This window comes from Tupaia chinensis, unplaced genomic scaffold (assembly GCF_000334495.1).
Source record: "Tupaia chinensis unplaced genomic scaffold, TupChi_1.0 Scaffold144045_1, whole genome shotgun sequence".
Lineage (NCBI taxonomy): Eukaryota > Metazoa > Chordata > Mammalia > Scandentia > Tupaiidae > Tupaia > Tupaia belangeri.
In genome coordinates, this window is record NW_006203897.1 from 1,067,837 (window position 1) to 1,085,499 (window position 17,663).

The 17,663-nt window shown below is 33.5% G+C and overlaps 1 protein-coding gene and 1 pseudogene across 1 annotated transcript in view; one reads left to right on the plus strand and one right to left on the minus strand.

The window, feature by feature from the left end:
* LOC102476035 (calmodulin-binding transcription activator 1 pseudogene) overlaps positions 1-11,414 on the minus strand; it is a 22,323-nt pseudogene extending 10,909 nt beyond the window's left edge.
* PAN3 (poly(A) specific ribonuclease subunit PAN3) overlaps positions 1-17,663 on the plus strand; it is a gene marked incomplete at its 5' end in the record, with an annotated part of 156,723 nt that overhangs the window by 48,516 nt on the left and 90,544 nt on the right. The window contains 1 exon segment of the mRNA XM_014583104.2: positions 11,872-12,019. Within this exon segment, the coding sequence (XP_014438590.1) occupies positions 11,872-12,019 (148 nt within the window).

The window sequence follows — 17,663 nt, forward strand, 5'->3', positions numbered from 1 at the left end:
TAAGAAAATCCTAAGGAAGAGAAAGTCCATTTATAGTAGTGTATTTTCTAATATATTTATTGAAAAAAATCCTCTCATAAATGGATCTTTGCAGTTCAAACCTGTGTTGTTCACGGGTTAAGTATACTGATGTTGGAGTACTTTGACTTGTAAATAACTTCAGATTTTATTAAGTATCAGATGAATAGTTTACCTATTTTTAAGAATAATTATTTAATTTTATTTATTATTATTATTTTAATGTGACCATAGAGAGAAAAAGAGAAAGTGAGAAAGCAAGCCCCCAGGTCTGGGACTTGAACCACAGTTGGCCATGTGGGATTCTAGCACTTTAATCATTATGCCACCTGTCCCAGGTTCTGTTTTTTTAATGTCTTATATATTCTAGATACAGATTTCCCTCTTTAAATATTCATTGATTATACTTATGTCTTGATTTAAATGTTACACATTTTCTGTGAATTCTTAAAATAAGCCACTGGGTCCGGGACTCAAACTGCGGTTGACTACATGGGAGTCCAGCAACATAGCCATTACGTCAACTGCTGGTCCCCCCTGAACTTTAATTCTTAGGAATGGATTTGCCAGGTCATGGGACATTCTTATTTTTCATTTTGTTACATATTTTTTAAGTGTTCTTTAGAAGGGTACACCTAGAAATGTTTATGGTATTACTCTTTTCTAACAAACTTTGTAAAGGATTAACCCAAAAAATTTGTTGTAAATTTAGGTGCCTATTGCTTCTGTTATATACAGAGAATTATTTTATGCAGAGCTTGTGAAAATTTTTGTTTTACTTTATTGTAACATAGAACTTATTAGGTTGAGTATCCCTTCTCTGAAATGCTCGGGCCCAGAATTGTTTGAGATTTTATTTATTAGTTTTGGAATGCTTGCATATACATAATGTGATATCTTAGGGATGGGACCTTAGTGTACTGAGGAAGTTCATTTTATGTGTATGTTTTAGATACACCTCATATACATAACCTAAAGGGGATTTTATGTAACATTTTTATAGTGTAGTATTTTGACTGCAGTAGGTCACTTGAGGTGAGGTGTGGAATTTTCCACCTGCGGCATGTCTGTGCTAAAAAGTTCCCAATTTCAGAGCATTTCAGATTTTCAAATTAGGGATATGCAGCCTGTATTAACTGATTTTCATTTCTCTGGTTTCAACATATACATGGTACTTGCTCCTTAAAATAGCCAAATTATAAATAGAATTTCTATTTAATACAACAGTGATAGAAATCTTTTGGAAATATTAGTAGTCAGCTTTGTCCCAGTGCTTCCATCACCTTTATCTGGTTTTGAAAATCATGTTTTCTCTGTTGGGATGCTTAGTTAGAGGGCATAATCTGCTTCAGATAATTTATAAACTGCACTACTAGACTAATTTCACGATAGTGATAGCATTTAGATGTTACTTTCCTTAAAAAAAAAAAAAAGTTTTATTTATTTATTTTAATTGGACCAGACAGGGACAGAGAGAGTGTGTGAAAGTGAGAAAGCAAGCTGCCAGATCTGGGACTTGAACCACATATGGCCATGTGGGAGCACAGCACCCTTAATCACCATGCTACCTACTAGCCCCTAGCTAGATGTTACTTTTTAAAAATATAACTATTTAATTTTATTTATCATCATTATTATCTTTCAATTTGCTACAGGGCACATGTGCTTACAGTGAGAGAAAAAGTAAGAAAACTGGCCGCCAGGTTCAGGACTCAAATATGGTTGACCATGTGGGAGTCCAGTGTCTTAACTACCATGCTATCTGCTGGCCCCTAGCTGTTACTTTTAAGTTCTGAAATGACCCTTGTCTGGTTTTAAATACTATCAGCTTCTGAAAAAACTAAGAAGCTGAGTATATTTTGATAGTGAATTTAAAGTTTACTTTATTAGGTTATGCTTGAAATAAGAAATAATGCATTAAATTAAAAAAAGAACATTGTCTGGAAATGTAAACTTAGAGGTTCTAGTTAGCCATTTATCTTCTCTCTCTCTCTCTTTTTTTTTTTAAATCTTTCTCTGTTCCTCTTTATTCTGGGGTGTTTATGAACTTAAGAGGCATTTGTAACACTTAATTCATAAACACTGAAGTCTAGTAAAAATAGCTCTCAATAGGGCTGCTCTTTATGTCCAGGAGTCTTATCTTTTTATGCATTTTAGGTCATTCTAGCAAGACAAGAGAGTTCCCCAGCCTACCTTTTTCATTATTAGTACCCTCTTCTCTGCCTTCCCAAATAACACTGCTCTTTGTTCTTGCCAAGACACGTAAAGTTTTTTTTCTCATGAGAGACAGAAGCATCTTCACACTATCATTCACCTTCAGCCTCAGCCAGCTGAAATCATTAATGCACCTGACATGTACAAGAACTCAAGACACGAACCTTCCCATATGGCTTCATCATCATGGGGCATTCTGTTACTGCTGATTCACTGTGGCTAGCCAGCCTGATAATCACCATTTTGTCCTGTCTTTTTACTGGCTCGAGTCATGGAGACTTTACCTGGTCAATTTAATTAGATTTCAGCAATAAAGTCATTAAGTAAAACTTTCTTTTTCTTTCCTTTTTCCCCTTTCTGTACCTCCTTTTTCCCTCTTTATTGCTTCTCTCTCTCTCTCTCTCTTTTTTTTTTTTCCCTGACTGAGTTGTGGAAGATGATGGGAAAGACTGGCAGTCAAGTCAGTCATGTGGGATGCTACTGTGGTCAACCTGTATAGAGATGTTGGTGGCCTTCATTAGGGCATTGAATGGGTAGAAGTAGTTGGATTTGAGAAATATTTAGGATGTAGAATAGATTGTCACTTTGTGCTTTAAGGATATTTGTATCATCAATAGGATAGTTAGTTGAACTATATCATAATTCATCCACGTAGGAAAGAAAATATATAGAAAACAAAACAAAATCGAAAAGTAAGACTTGAAAAGCAAAAACCAGCTTCCTTTATGAGGAAGTAGATTGATTTGCTTACAAGTTCTTTGAAATTATACTTGCAAAGCATCTCTCTAATACTGGGTGTCTGATCTAACCAAAAAGAATAGGCCAGATTTTATATATTGATATGTTGAGATCAAGTTACAATTATTGCACTAATGCTAATTTTATGATATTAAAATGTACTATGTTTATGTAACATAATAGTAGAAGGTACTACCTCTTAGGAGTTTTAAATTATTTCGAAACAAATTTAAAAAGAAAGTAGAAATTTTTTCAGATACACAGAAGTAGAAAGATTTTATCACCAACAGATATTTACTTCAGTAATTACTAAAGGAAATATTTCAGGCAGAAGGGAAATGATAGTCCTGTGGAAATATGAATCTACTGAAATAAATGAAGAATGAAAGAAACAGTAACTACATGAGTAAACATAACTTTTCCTCTTATAATTTAAGTCTCTTTGCATGAGAATTGACTGTTCAATGCAAAATCATAACAGTGAATTTAGAGACCATCAGTTGGCATAACGGCTGTATCACTGGACTCCCATGTAGTCGACCATGGTTCAAGTCTTGGACCGGGTGGCTTAAACTCATGCCAGGTACGTGTGCGTGCGTTCCCAAGATCTCGAGAGGAGAATGGAGGAGAAGGGATTGCAGTGTGGCCGACCCCCCGGGGGGTGATTTCTTGCTTTCTGTCTCCCTCTTGTCTTTCTAGAGAGCACATGCACCCTATAGCAAAAACCTCTCCAAAAAAGAAGAAGAAAACAAAACAGTGAATTTATAGGATTTTAGCATATGTAGAAAAATATGATAAGTGCAAAAAATCAGGGAAGAAATGGAAGTATGGTATTACCAGTTTTTTATACTAGATGTGAAGTAGTAATAAGGCTTAATTATTGGTATTGTGGACTGAATTGTGTCTCCTCATGCTCTAAACTTAAATGTTTAACTTCTAACTGTTAATGACACTGTATTTGGAGATGGAGTCTTTTTGGAGAGGCTTTAAAAGGATTTTTAAGGTTAAATGAAGTCATAAGGGTGGGGCCTTGATCTAGTATGACCTGTTGTCCTGATAAGAAAGGGGAGAGATACTAGGGATGTGAGCTCATGAGAAAGACCACTGAGAGGGCAGCAATCTGCAAACCAAGGAGCGAGGCCTTGGGAAACCAGCCTTGTTGGCATTTTGACCTCAGACTCTCAGCCTCTAAAACTGAAAAAACACATTTCTGTTGTTTGACCTCTCCATGTCTGGTATTTTGTTTGGTAGCCCTAGCAGACTAAGACAGTATTAATGCAAAGATATATATTTTAAACCTCAGGCATCAAAATAAACTTGTACTTTAATTCTCTTTTTCCATGAACTTCTGGAAGTCCCATCCTATCAATAACATTAAATGTAAGTTCTCTATATATCACAATAAAAGGCAGAGATGTTCAGATTGGATTTAAAAGACATGCTAGATTCAGCTATGATCAAAATTCACTTAAGAAACTGGTAAGAAACCTATGTCAGACAAAATGGCAGAAATAGGTTAAAAGTCATACTGGTTGAGTATCCCTTATATAAAATGCTTGGGACCAGAAGTGTTATAGATGCCAAATTTTTTCAGTTTAATTAATTTTTCTAGTTAAAAGAAAGTGGGATAGCTATATTTATATGAAACAAAGTAGATTTCAGAGCAGAGATAAAGATACCATTTACAAATGATATATCTTTCCACTTCAAAGAGTCGTTTAATAAAGGGGAAAGTTCATCAAGTGGAAAGATATACCATTTTTAAATTTTTATGCATCTAATAACAGCTTTAAATTACTTGTAGCAAATAAGGCCTGATAAAATTACATGGAGAAATAGTGATAGAGATTTCAAAAGTGCTCTCAATAATAGAAGAGAAAAAATCAATAAGAAATAGGAGACTTTAACAACTCTAATAACAAGCTTATCCTAATTGAGATCTATGGAATACTCCACCTAATGCCAAGTACATATTCTTTAGAAGTACATATGGAACATTGACCAACAGAACAATTCTGGATCATGAAACAAGTCACAATAAATTTAAAAAGATTCAAATCACCCAAAGTATTTTCTCTGGAAACATGAAATTAAATTGGAAATTAATAACAGATTTTTGGGAAATCTTCAAATATTTAGAAACTGAATAACTTGGGTAAATAAGAAATAGGGGAAATTAGGAAATATTTTGAACTGAATGGAAGTGAAACCATCAAAAGTTAAGGGGCGCTATTAAGGCAGTAATCATAGGGGCATTTATAGCAACAAATGCTAATATTAGCAAGTATACAGGTTCTCTTAATCAGTGATTTTAGCTTCAACCTTAATAACTAGAAAAAGAAGAGCTAATTACACCCCCGGAGAGCATAAGAAAATACGTAAGATCAAAGTGGAAATCAATAGACTAGAAAACAAAAACTGTATACTTGCTGGTAGGGAAAATGTAATGAAAAGCAAAAGCTGGTTCCTTGAGAAGATCCATAGCATTGATGACTATCTAGCCAGATTGATTAGGGGAGAAGGTCGAAGAAAGAAATTACTAATGTCAGGAATGAAATAAGTGATATTATTAGATTTCATAGATTTTTTAGCGTTCTTAGGGAAAATTGCAAACTAGTTGATGGAAATAAATTTGACAAGAGTTGAAATGGACAAATTGTTGAAAGATTAAAAGCTATCTGGATTCACTCAAGGAATAATAGTTAACTCAATTAGCTCTAAATCTACTAAAGAAATTGAGTTATTAGGTCATCAGAAAAGTCATGGTGTATTTTTCTATGCAAAAATCCGTCATGACTTTCCTGATGACCCAATAGTAATCTATAATCCCAGGAATCTGTGAATTTTAACTTATTTGGAACAATGGGCTTTATATAGACTTGGTTAAATTAAGGATCTTGAGGTAAGATCATCCTGAATGATCCAGTGGACCCTGAATCCAGTATTATTGGTGCTTTTGAGACTGAAGGAGAGCAATAACACACATAGGATAGGGCGATGTGTGATAGGGTAGAAATTGGAGTGATGTAGTAACAAGCTGAAGAATGCCAAAGAATGCGTGGCAGCTGCCAGAAGCCAGGAGGGAAGCATGAAATGCATTCTGTAACAGACCCTCTGGAAGTTGTGCAGTACCACCAGCATTTTAATTTTGGACTTCTGGCCTCTAGAACTATAAGAGAATGAATTAATGTTGTTTTAAGCTACCAGGTTTGGTAATTAGCACAGCAGCCAGAGGAAACTGATGATTATGGCAAATAAATAATTGGGGAAATGCAGATTTAAACCAATGCGATACATATATACATACATACATATAAACATACACCTATTTAACATTTTTCTAAAATGAAAAAGACAGATCTAATCTGTGTTTCTGAGGACATAGTAACTTGATCTCTTACACAGTGTTAATGAACGTATTAAAATAAAATAGGGGCCAGCAGGTGGTTGAGGCACTGTAGCTGAGGTGCTGGACTCCCACTTAGCATACCACAGTTTGAGTCCCAGACCTGGTTGCTTGTTTCTAACTTTCCCTTTCCCTCTCTCTAATCAAATAAAAAAAATAATAAAATAATTCTTTAAAAATAAAAAAAATAAAATAGTACTTAAATCCAACCATTCTCTGCTAGGTATTTAACCAAGAATAATGAAGCGTATTTATATCCTAAGACTATATGAATGTTCATAGCAGCTTTATTTGTATAATAATAGCCCCAAACTGGAAACCGTCTAAATGTCTAATGGATGAAAGGATAAACACATTCTGTTATATAATGGACTTGAATACTAATTACTGTTAAAAATAAACGAAAAATTGATAGATGCAGTGACATGGTTGGAACTTGATGCTAAGCGAAAGAAGCCAGCCAGCAAAACAGTGAATACATAAATATATATATATAATTCATTTATGTAAAATTCTAGAAAATGCAAACTACATAGTGACAGAGAGCTGATCAGTCGTTGCCTGGAGCTGGTTTAGGGAGCAGAGAAAATTGAAAAGAGATTGAAAAAGGGACCTGGTGAGACTTAGCATAATGGATATATATTCATTACATTGATTTGGATGATGATTTCATTTTTGAATATTGATATCAGGATTTATAAAAGTTTACATTTTAAATATGTATGATTTATTGTATGACAGTTTTTTCTAAAGCTATTAAGAAAGCCACTAGATCATGTGTCACTCATCCTACCACTATAAGACAGCTTTCTTTTTCTCAGAGAATTTTATGTATTTGTCATTAAGTATCTTGTATTCTATTTTCATTTAGTGTAAATAGAGTTTACAGTGTTAATAGAACTTAACAATGTAAATAGAATTTTCAGTGTAAATAAAATGATCTTTCTTATCTTTAGGTAGAAATTTAATGACTGCATTTTTAACTTTTCGAAGATTATTAAAGTAGTTCCTTAATATCAGTATTGCATTATAATCTTTGTCTTAAATACATTTTTTGTTTTTGGTAGAGTTCGTCTGAATTTTACTTTTAAAATGTTTGTGTGTTATCTTTTGTTTTTCTTTTAAGATTTTTACCATAGCGTGTGTACACTTGCCAGACAGTGAGAAGGAAAGTGAGTAATCACCCTTGAGGGGATGGCCACTCTGCAGTCCTTTCTCTTCCATTCTCCTGTTGGAATTTTGGGCCCACATGCACAGGTGCCCAGTGTGAGTTTCAAGCCACTGGACCTGGTACTCAAACCGTGGTTGGCCATGTGGGCATCTAGTGCCTTTAACCACTATACCATCTGCTAGCCCTCTTCATAACAGGTTTTTTTTTTTTTTTTTTTGAGAGATTTTTGCTATAGGGCACGTGTGCTTACCAGAAAGACAGAGAGAGACAGACAGAAAGCGAGAAATCCCCCTCCAGGGGGGATAGCCACGCTGCAGTCCCTTCTCCTCCATTCTCCTCTCGGGATCTTGGGCACGCACGCATATGTGCCTGGCATGAGTTTAAGGCACTGGGTCCGGGACTCGAACCACGGTCTACTACATGGGAGCTCAGTGACATAGCCATTATGCCAACTGCTGGTCCTTATAATAGTTTTTAAATACTGTATTTTACTTTAAAAATAAAAGTTTCTGGGGCTGGCAGGTAGCATGGTGGTTAAGGGTGCTGGACTCCCACATGGCCAACTGCATGCAGTTCAAGTTCCAGACCTGGCAGCTTGCTTTCTCACTTTCCCTCTCTCTCTCTGTCTCTCACTGTATCTGTCTCTGGTCAAATTAAAATAAATAAATAAAGCTAAACAATTCTTTTTAAAAAGTTTCTGTGGAATAATATGATAGAAAAATAAATTCTTTCAAACCAGCATTAAAAACCTTATCAGATTATTTCATTTGTGGTAAACCTTTATTGGTCACTTGTAGATAGGAAATTGCCAGTTTTATTTAGTGGGATGTCTGAGTTAAATCATTACCTCATTTAAGATATTTATGATAATAAGAATAGTAACACCCATTAAGTTCTAAAGTTCTGGACTCTTGATTTAGTTTATTTGTGTCTAGAGGGTGTGGATCATATCCAGATGTTGGGTTGATGTCATGGTGGAGAACTGATGTAAGAAACACTTGGTTGTGTTTGGCTCAAAATTGCAGGGTAAATATATGTGTATGAAAACCCAAAACGTGTGTGTGTGTGTGTTATTTGTTGTGATACATGTGTGTAGTATTTTTAAATTTTGTGTTTTTAAAGACAGGATATCAGTGTATTGGGATCTTTTTGGCTCAGCTGCTTCAAGTAGTCATTTGGGAAGATTGGCACTTGCCATTGTACTTAGCATTTCACTGTGGGCTGGGAATCAAACCTGAGCCTGCCATGTGGCTCAGGCAACAGTGTCCAGTCATATATTACCATGCTGGGCCTAAAACTGTATTTGTCTCACACAGTGAATGTCTGTTATTTGATTTGAATAAGCATTGTTTTGTTTTTGTTTTTTAAGTGCTCATTTAGAACTGTTAAAGCTGTAAATGCAAATTAGGATTTATAATAATGCATATTAGCCCTTATCAAAATATTTTGTAAATATCAGATTTTATGTTATAGAGACATATCTAGGTAAGTTAGGAAGGGATTACTTGAATCATAGAGCAGAGATAGTAAAACTTTGATTTTTTTTTTTCCCTTCTCCACTGCTTATTCATTCCATACTCCTTAGTGTAGTTGAAGGTAAGAATGTAATTGGTGTAATTCAAGCCCTTTAGTCTTTTTCCTAGTAAATCTCTTACCTCGTAAACCTAAAATAGCTTATTTTCTAAACCTATGTTTTTAATGTATTGTTTTTACTTCCACTTTGTACTATTTTTCAAAAAAGTATTAACCTAACAAGTGAAATATGTATGCTTATGTTGTTTTTCTAACTTTTTTAGTTTTTATAAAACTATTTTTATTTTAAGCCAGTAATAGTAAAGAAGTTTCAAGAATGTATTTTTTTTATTGTACAGATTTTGAGTATCCATTATCCAAAATGATGGGAGCAGAAGTGTTTTTGATTTTTGATTTTTTTTCAGACTTTTGAGTATTTGCCTACATGTGATAAGATATCTTGGGAGATGGGATCCAAGTCTAAACACAAAATTTATTTATGATCCATAAATAAATGTGTAACCTGAGGTGATTTTATACAGTATTTTTGTCCTGAAGCGTTTTGACTGTAACCCATCACATGAGGTCAGGTGTATAATTTTCACCTGGGGTATTATGTCAGTGCTTAAAAAGTTTTAGAATTTGGAGCATTTTTTTATTTTGGGTGTTTGGGTTAGAGATACTCAACCTATAAATATTTTTGAAAAGTTTTTATCATGAAAAAGCATTCTGTTAGGTCTCAATTTCTCAGTATTTAAATATATTTGTTAGTATTCTGATCTCACTACAGTTAATTTACGTTAGCTGTTGATAGAATAACTCTCATACCTAGATTTGTTCTCGATTTACCTGAATCCTATGTAATTGTAATAGAATTTTTTATGCATTTAAGTATTTTTATTTTTAATGTCAAGTGCTGACCGCTAAATAAAAACTCCCAGATCAGCCTCAAGGGGTATTAAATCATAAAAGAAGGAAAGATTTAGGCCATTCTTACCTTTTTTTTTTTAAACTCATTGTTGGGTATTTGGTTATTGAATCTCTAAAACTACAGTTCAGCCTATTAATTTTAATAGTTATATTATTTTTAATAGCATTATAATAAATTTGAAGGTCTATCAGGTTGTTGGAAAAGCCATGATGTATTTTTGCATAGAAAAACACATCATAACTATTCCGATGACCCAATAATTTGTTATAATTCTATTCCATAAAATTTGTTTGTTGAAGGGAGAATAGACCTCTTTTTATTCCTTTGCAGTATCCCTTAAAATGAGCTTTCAAAGTAATTCAAGATTGACTTAAGATAGAGAAACTCAACTTTGAAATCAGCTAATCTGTTAATCACTAATTCTAGGACGTATGTGAAATGGAAACTGGGTAATTGCTATTTCTCAGTTATACACTAAAAATATTTATATATGTATGTGATATTCCTGGTCTAATTTTTCCTGCCTGTTAATAATCTGAAGTTTTATACTCTTTTACCAAGATACCTAATGGTTTTATCTTGACTCTCATTTTCTAAAAGACACTTAGGATTTATTGATATGCAGTAGCTTTGACATACTTGTCATCATCTTAGTAGCTATTTGTTCCCTAGGGAGTAGTACATCAATAATTACACTATCTGTTTTTTATTCCCAAAATTAAGGAATTGGCTGGCCATTTAAAGCACTTACCATTATTTTTGAAAACTTCAGAATTGGAAAGGTTTTAAAAATACTTTTAAAGTGATAAAAGAAGTTTTGGCTTATGCCTATTACACTTTTTCAGAATTTATGTCTGAGATGTGACAGCGAAAAAAGTTAATTCTGTATTTCTAGTGTATTTTGATTAAACCCAGATTTAACATTTCTCCTATATTTTATCACTTTCTGTTTACCTGGCTTATAACTGGTATCATTAGTTTACAACTAGGTCAGCCTGTTGACTTGTTACTTTTCAAATCTAGTGTTTTGAACTTTGACAGTTTAAAGTGTCATTCATACAAATTGGGAGGTTGTTTTGGGGTGTATAGTCATTAGTCCATATTTTTATTTTCTGACTCTTATGGAAATTTAGCTTGGACAATATATAGACTTTTTGTAAATTTGATATCCATTCTTAAAATGCGCTAGTAATTCTTAAAGCCAAAAGTTTTATACCACTTAAATATATTAAAAGTTGTAACATAGTACCACCATGAAAAATAACTTCTTACGCATAATCTCATGGTAAGAGCATTTTTAATCTAACAAATTAACATGTGATACTGTATAGACAGTGGGACTTCTGTTTAGTTTTTCTTACCTCTTGGTTCCTCCCATGTTTGTTTTTAAGTGTTTTTCTTAGGTCCTTTGTTACTTTAATCATGGCGCCATATTAATGGGGAAACATCTTAAATGCCTACAAAGCGGGAAGTGATTAATTTTAGAAGGAAGGTAGTTTTGACCATTGTACTTGTAGAAGTGGTTTAAAGATACTAAATTTGAAACTTGTTGCTCAGTTTTGAGGTAGTATGAACCTCCCAGTTCTCTAAAAAGTGTTATGATAGTTCAGTAATGATGCATGCTTACAGTAGAGGCAAATTTTATTGTTACTGAAATTAAAATTCTATAAATGAAATGATTAAAATCCTCAAAATTGATGATCAAGTTTTCCCTAAGAAATATTATTATGCCACACTGAAATATGGAAATTAGAATACTCATAAATCTTTTCAGGAAAATATTTTATTCGGTATATAAAGCATGTGGAATAATGCCTAGTAGATTCCGTGTCTTGTGGGGGCTTAAAGTGTGTTAACTCACTATATTTGGTTTTTAAATAGACACCAAATCCTACTGCAAGCGAGTTTATTCCTAAGGGAGGATCAACCTCCAGGCTGAGTAACGTGTCCCAGTCAAATATGTCTGCCTTCTCTCAAGTTTTCTCTCACCCTTCCATGGGAAGCCCTGCTACTGCTGGATTAGCACCAGGTAAGTTGAGTAACTATTTCCAGTGAGGTCCAGGTATCAAGTTATAAGCACCATTTGCTATTAATTTATAAGAACTGAAGTCATGTATGTTAGTGATTCACATTTGAACACATGAGTTTTACATTCTAGATTTTGGTACAATGGACCAAATGTGTAATTACAATTTTAAAGCAAAATTTAACTATGAATGAAGTTATATATGAGGCTTTTTAAAAACACAAAAATAAATGGAAAGAAAAAAATGGTTATTTAGAAAAAAAATCTATCTGGACCTTGATATTGCCCCATTTTTTGTAGTCAGTGATAATCCTGTGTCACAGAAAATCTTGTTAAAGGCATCAGAAACAGAATATTGTTGTGTGTATGTGCCTGAAAGTCCTCTTTTTGTACTAAATTTCTAAAATAATAACTTATTCTAAATACATTTGTATTGCCTTTCAAATGTTTGATTATAAATGCTATAGTAGTAATTTATAATTGGGTAAAGTATTATGAAAAGCAGGAAAAAAGTATACTACATGAGGGATCATTGCATAGGGAAAACTGCTTCTTAATCGTTTTCTTGTAAGTATCCCCATAATGGCAGAAGAATTTGAGCAAATGAACTTATACTCTGGGAATCCTGAAGTTGAGTGCAAAATGACTTCTTGAGAGAGCTATGATTCTTTGAAGTCTTCTCTTCTATCTTAAAAAAAATGCAAATTTTGCACCTACTTTATAACACATTAATTTAAATATAGAAATTTTTTTAAAATAATTATTTATTTATTATTATTGTTAATAGTATTTTTCACATGAGTTTTGCCAGAGAAAGACAGAGAGACAGAGCAAGAGGGAGAGTGAGAAAGCAAGCCGCCAGGTCCGGGACCCAAACCATGGCCAGCTATGTGGGAATTCCAGCACTTTAACCACCATGCCACCTGCTGGCCCAATATAGAAATTTTAAACATTTCTTAGATAATTAACATCACCCATCTCTACTGCCATGTACTTTGATTTGTAAAGTAAGGTATGCAGAATCATACTGAATTCATAATGCTGACAGGTTGTATCTATAAAACATTTAAGCTGCACATACAGATTATGTTTTTAGAACCTTTACTGGAAAATCATCATCTAGTCTTGGACACTTCTAAAAATGAAAACAAAATGAAATATACACTGAAACTCAAAGATCTATATCAACCTGGAACTGGTACTTCTTCCAGGGATAATCTAATAAGTAAGGTAAATTACTGGTTTTGATGTCCATCGAAGACCTTTTTGGAAAGAAGAGTGAAAGAGGATAAACACTATGGGACAGAGCATCTGTTTTATTATAGCATGTAAACTATCAAGTGTACTTAGAGCTTGTGTTACCAACGATTTGTCAATGTCTCCTTTCCTCACCATTGTTTCTCTCTTGCTCCTTTACTCATCTCCTGCTCCTACCACCCCTCACCCCCAGTTGTCCCTTACCATTTCTGTACTTTGGTTCTTTCAGGTTCAGTTAAATTTGTAAACACTTTCCCTTCTTCTTAGAGAGCAGTGTCACAATTTGAATATCCCTGGTAGCCTAAAAAGTTTTTCTTGTAAATAATAATTACTACGATTTTTCTCCCATTGAAGTATGTTCACATTGTTTACATGAACATAATCTACCTATCAGCTGTACATCTAAAATTCCTTAAACATTTTCCAGACCTCTGAGCAGTGTTATAATTTATCTTTTATGTGAGTGTTTAAAAAGCACCCCAAAAAATGGGATCCATAACCAATCAAAAAAATTTGATTTTTCTAATCAAGTGTCAATTTAATTTAGCCTAATAACAGATCCTTCCTTGTATCAGAAATAATTATTTTGTTCAGACTAGTTTAGATTTGCTTAAAAAAAAACAGCCTTTTAAAAATACAAGATATAAAATGTTAAAACTAATTTTAGATCTTAAAGCATGTAGTTAGAGGGACCAGCAGGTGGCATGGTGGTGACATCACTGGACTCCCACATAGTTGACCACGGTTTGAGTTCTAGACCCAGAGGCTTAAAACTCATGCCGGATGTGTGTGTATGCCCAAAATTTTGAGAGGAGAATGGAAGAGAAGGAATTGCAGCTTGGCCATCCCTCCTAGTGGGGTGATTTCTTTCTTTTGTCTTTTTCTCTGTCTCTCTGGTGAGTGCATGCACCCTATAGCAAAAATCTCTCTCTCTCTTTTTTTTTTTTTTTTTTTTTAAAAAAAAAGGAGTCATGGAAAATATATACCATTGGCCTCCTTCGCTTTAAAAAAAAAAATTTCCTCCCTTTTTTTTTTTTTTTTTTTTTTTTTAAAAAAAAAGGTAGTTGAAAACTTAATACTGTGGCATTTGTTTAAGCATTTTAGTAGGTACATATTTGTAGGTAGGTGTTTCATTAGTTTCAAATGGGTATCACAAGTTCAATTTAGGGTGAAATTATAATAAATTAAATTAAATTAGCTGAGAAACTACTCTTCTATCTAGCTCTAACATGAAAGTTATCATTCTGTTATATTTCCTATTAATATTGAAAGTACTCTCTGGAACCATTGGAAATGGGTCAGTACATCATATTAAATATATTCCTGAGTTCTTACTATTTTTTTTTATTTTGGAGAGGTTTTTGCTATAGGGTGCGTGCGCTCGCCAGACAGACAGAGACAGACAGAGAGATAGAAAGCGAGAAATCACCCCCCAGAGGGGATGGCCACGCTGCAATCCCTTCTCCTCCATTTTCCTCTCGGGATCTTGGGCACACACACACACACGCCCGGCATGAGTTTAAGCCACTGGGTCCGGGACTCGAACCGCGGTCGACTACATGGGAGTCCGGTGACATAGCCATTACGCTAACTGCTGGTCCCTATTCCTCTGTTCTTTATGACTTATTTTTAAAGTTTTCTTCATACAGATGACAATCACCTAAGCTAAAATATTTTCCAAAAATACGGGCATGATCAATGGTTTTGCATTTATTATTTCTTCATATTTTTTTCTTTTTAGTTATTTGGTTACTCTGGAGATGAGCAAAGAGAAAACGTCTGTCTGTCTTTCAGAAAACTGTTTTATCTTTCAACATCTTCCATCATTTTCTGTCCATAAATGTTATTTTTTTCTAAGGCCTGGGAAAGGTTCTTGACATTTCCACTCTGAGGTTATATAATAAAAAAGGTGGTGGACTTTATGTACCTTTCTTAGTGATGACTTATTTTAATACTTCTGTGCTATAGGTGTAACCTATTGATATTTTCAGTTATAAATGTTCACTTTCTTTCTTTTAAAATTTTTATCCCCAAAACAGTATTCCTTGAAATAATGTCAAATTATTGTTTATCTAAAAAGTATAAAACCTTAAATGGTTTGGCACTTACATATGCTAGAGTAATATCATTTTTGTTATAGAAAAATAAAAATCTAAATTTTTTTTTTACTAAAAATAAAAGATAACTTGAGCAAAGTTAAGTAGATACTAAGATTTGGGGTTTTCTCAAATTATAATGAACAAAGCATATTGCTTGACATAGAGTAGGCCTTGAGTGAATTAAATATTCTTTTTAAAATTTGCTTGGATCGCCTAAAAATAATACAAATGATGATTTTATTTTGTAAATTTCAATGCTAAAAGTAAAACTATACAAAACTTATTTGAATGTATTTATGACTAATAGATTTAAAGACATGAAATGTGTTAAAAATATGTGGCACATGTTAAATTTCCTTTAAATTGTACACACAGATATTTTATTCTATTTTAAGAAAATCAGGGCTCTATAGACTTAGTTGTTTCATGCACATTTAAGCCATGAATAATAGCTACATTTCTAAATATCTTTTGTGAAGGTGATTGTTTTAAGAATTTTTAAGGTATGGCTACATATTTGGGCTTCATTATTTTTGAGAATCTTCACAATTATATGAACTTTTTTTTATTTGTAAATGTGCATTTTTCTTTAATCACAGCTTCAGTATCCTCAGAAATTTACAGCCTGCCAGAAGTTAAGAACCACTGGTTTAACATACTCTCAGTAAAGTTAGTATCCAGAGGGGCCGGCAGATGGCACAGCAGTTATGTCACTGGACTCCAACATGACCGACCATGGTTCGAGTCCCAGACCCAGTGACTTGAAACTCGTGCCAGGCACATGTTATTGAGTGCGTGCCCAAGATCCTGGAAGGAGAATGGAGGAGAGGGTATTGGGGCGTGGCCATTCCTCCTGGGGGGTGCTTTTTCAGTTTCCTTCTCACTTGTCTCTGTCTGTCTCTCTCTCTCTCTCCCTGGCAAATGCACATGCCTTAAGGCAAAAACCTCTTTAAAAAACTAATATTTCTCCAGAGTGTTTCATAATAAGAATACCTTTAAGTAATGTAAAGGCATTTTTATTCCTTTATTTAAAGGTATTATATTTTTCATATAGTTATTATTTAGGCATAGAATTTTTTTGAATGAATAGATCTTTAGATCTGTTCAAAACTTGGATATAAAATGTTAGTTTAAGCTGTAATTTTTTTATGCCATGGAAAATAGTTTTTGTAGCATAATAATAATCAAGTCTTATGATACTAGTTAGCTGTAGTTACCCAAACTAGTTATGTAGTTACCTTACTAGTTCTCATGATAACTTGTTACTGAGGGTTTGTTTTCATCAGAATTCTTTGTTAAGAGTATTTTGATAGTAGATTTGGTGAACTAAATTTTAGTATTCATTAAGTTTAATTTTTTTCAGTATAAAATGATGTGACAGTATGTTAAAGTGATTTGAAGAGAAGTAGCAACAGGAAGAGCATATATGTCTGGGTAGTGTTCTGATACAGCATCTGGTAGTCTAATGCACAAGTGGGATTCAGAAATCAAGCATCTCTTGTTCTGCTTAATTGTATGTTGTGGGTACTGCAAAGGGGGCAGAGGCCAAGTTCTTGAATTTGAAAATGTCTTCATTGATTTATAAAAGAGCCTTGGTGACTTTCAGCATTCAAATATTCATTCCTTTGAGATGAGGATAGTGTAGATTTTGGACCATTAAATATATTTCATGGTAAATTATTATAGCGGATCTCGTAAGATGGATCTGGGAAGAAGCTATTAATTACTGTACTAAGCTTAGTATGATTATATAGTTATCTTCATTAATTACCAATTTATTATAGATTTTTGGAAAACAAATGTAAAGAAATATTTTTGTTCACAGGTCTAGCTTTTTGAAACACTAAACAGTCATTTCCTATCCATGCCTATGAGTGATAGTGCCAGGTTAATGAGTAAAATTGACTAATAGTATTGTATTTATTTTTTGCTTGTGAATAATGTTGTGTGAAAAGGGAAGGAAAGGAAAAAGGGGAAATGAATATTTATCATTCTTGTTCAGAAATATTAAAACTTTTAATAAGTGTTATAGACTATTTAAAAATAATTATTTCTTTAGTGCTGAAGGGTTTGAGTAAGAAGAGCCTTTTAAAGTTTTATGTTAAAAATAGTAATATTTTGTGATTCATTAACTCTGTAGCATTTCATATCATAGGTGGGGAAATGGAGGCTTAATTTATTTAAATTGCATGGAAGTTGACTTGTACAATCATTTGATATTGGTCATAAATCTAGGTGTAAACTTTGGGGTTTACATAGCCCAGCCTTGTACCAGTCCAGAGGTGGCATTC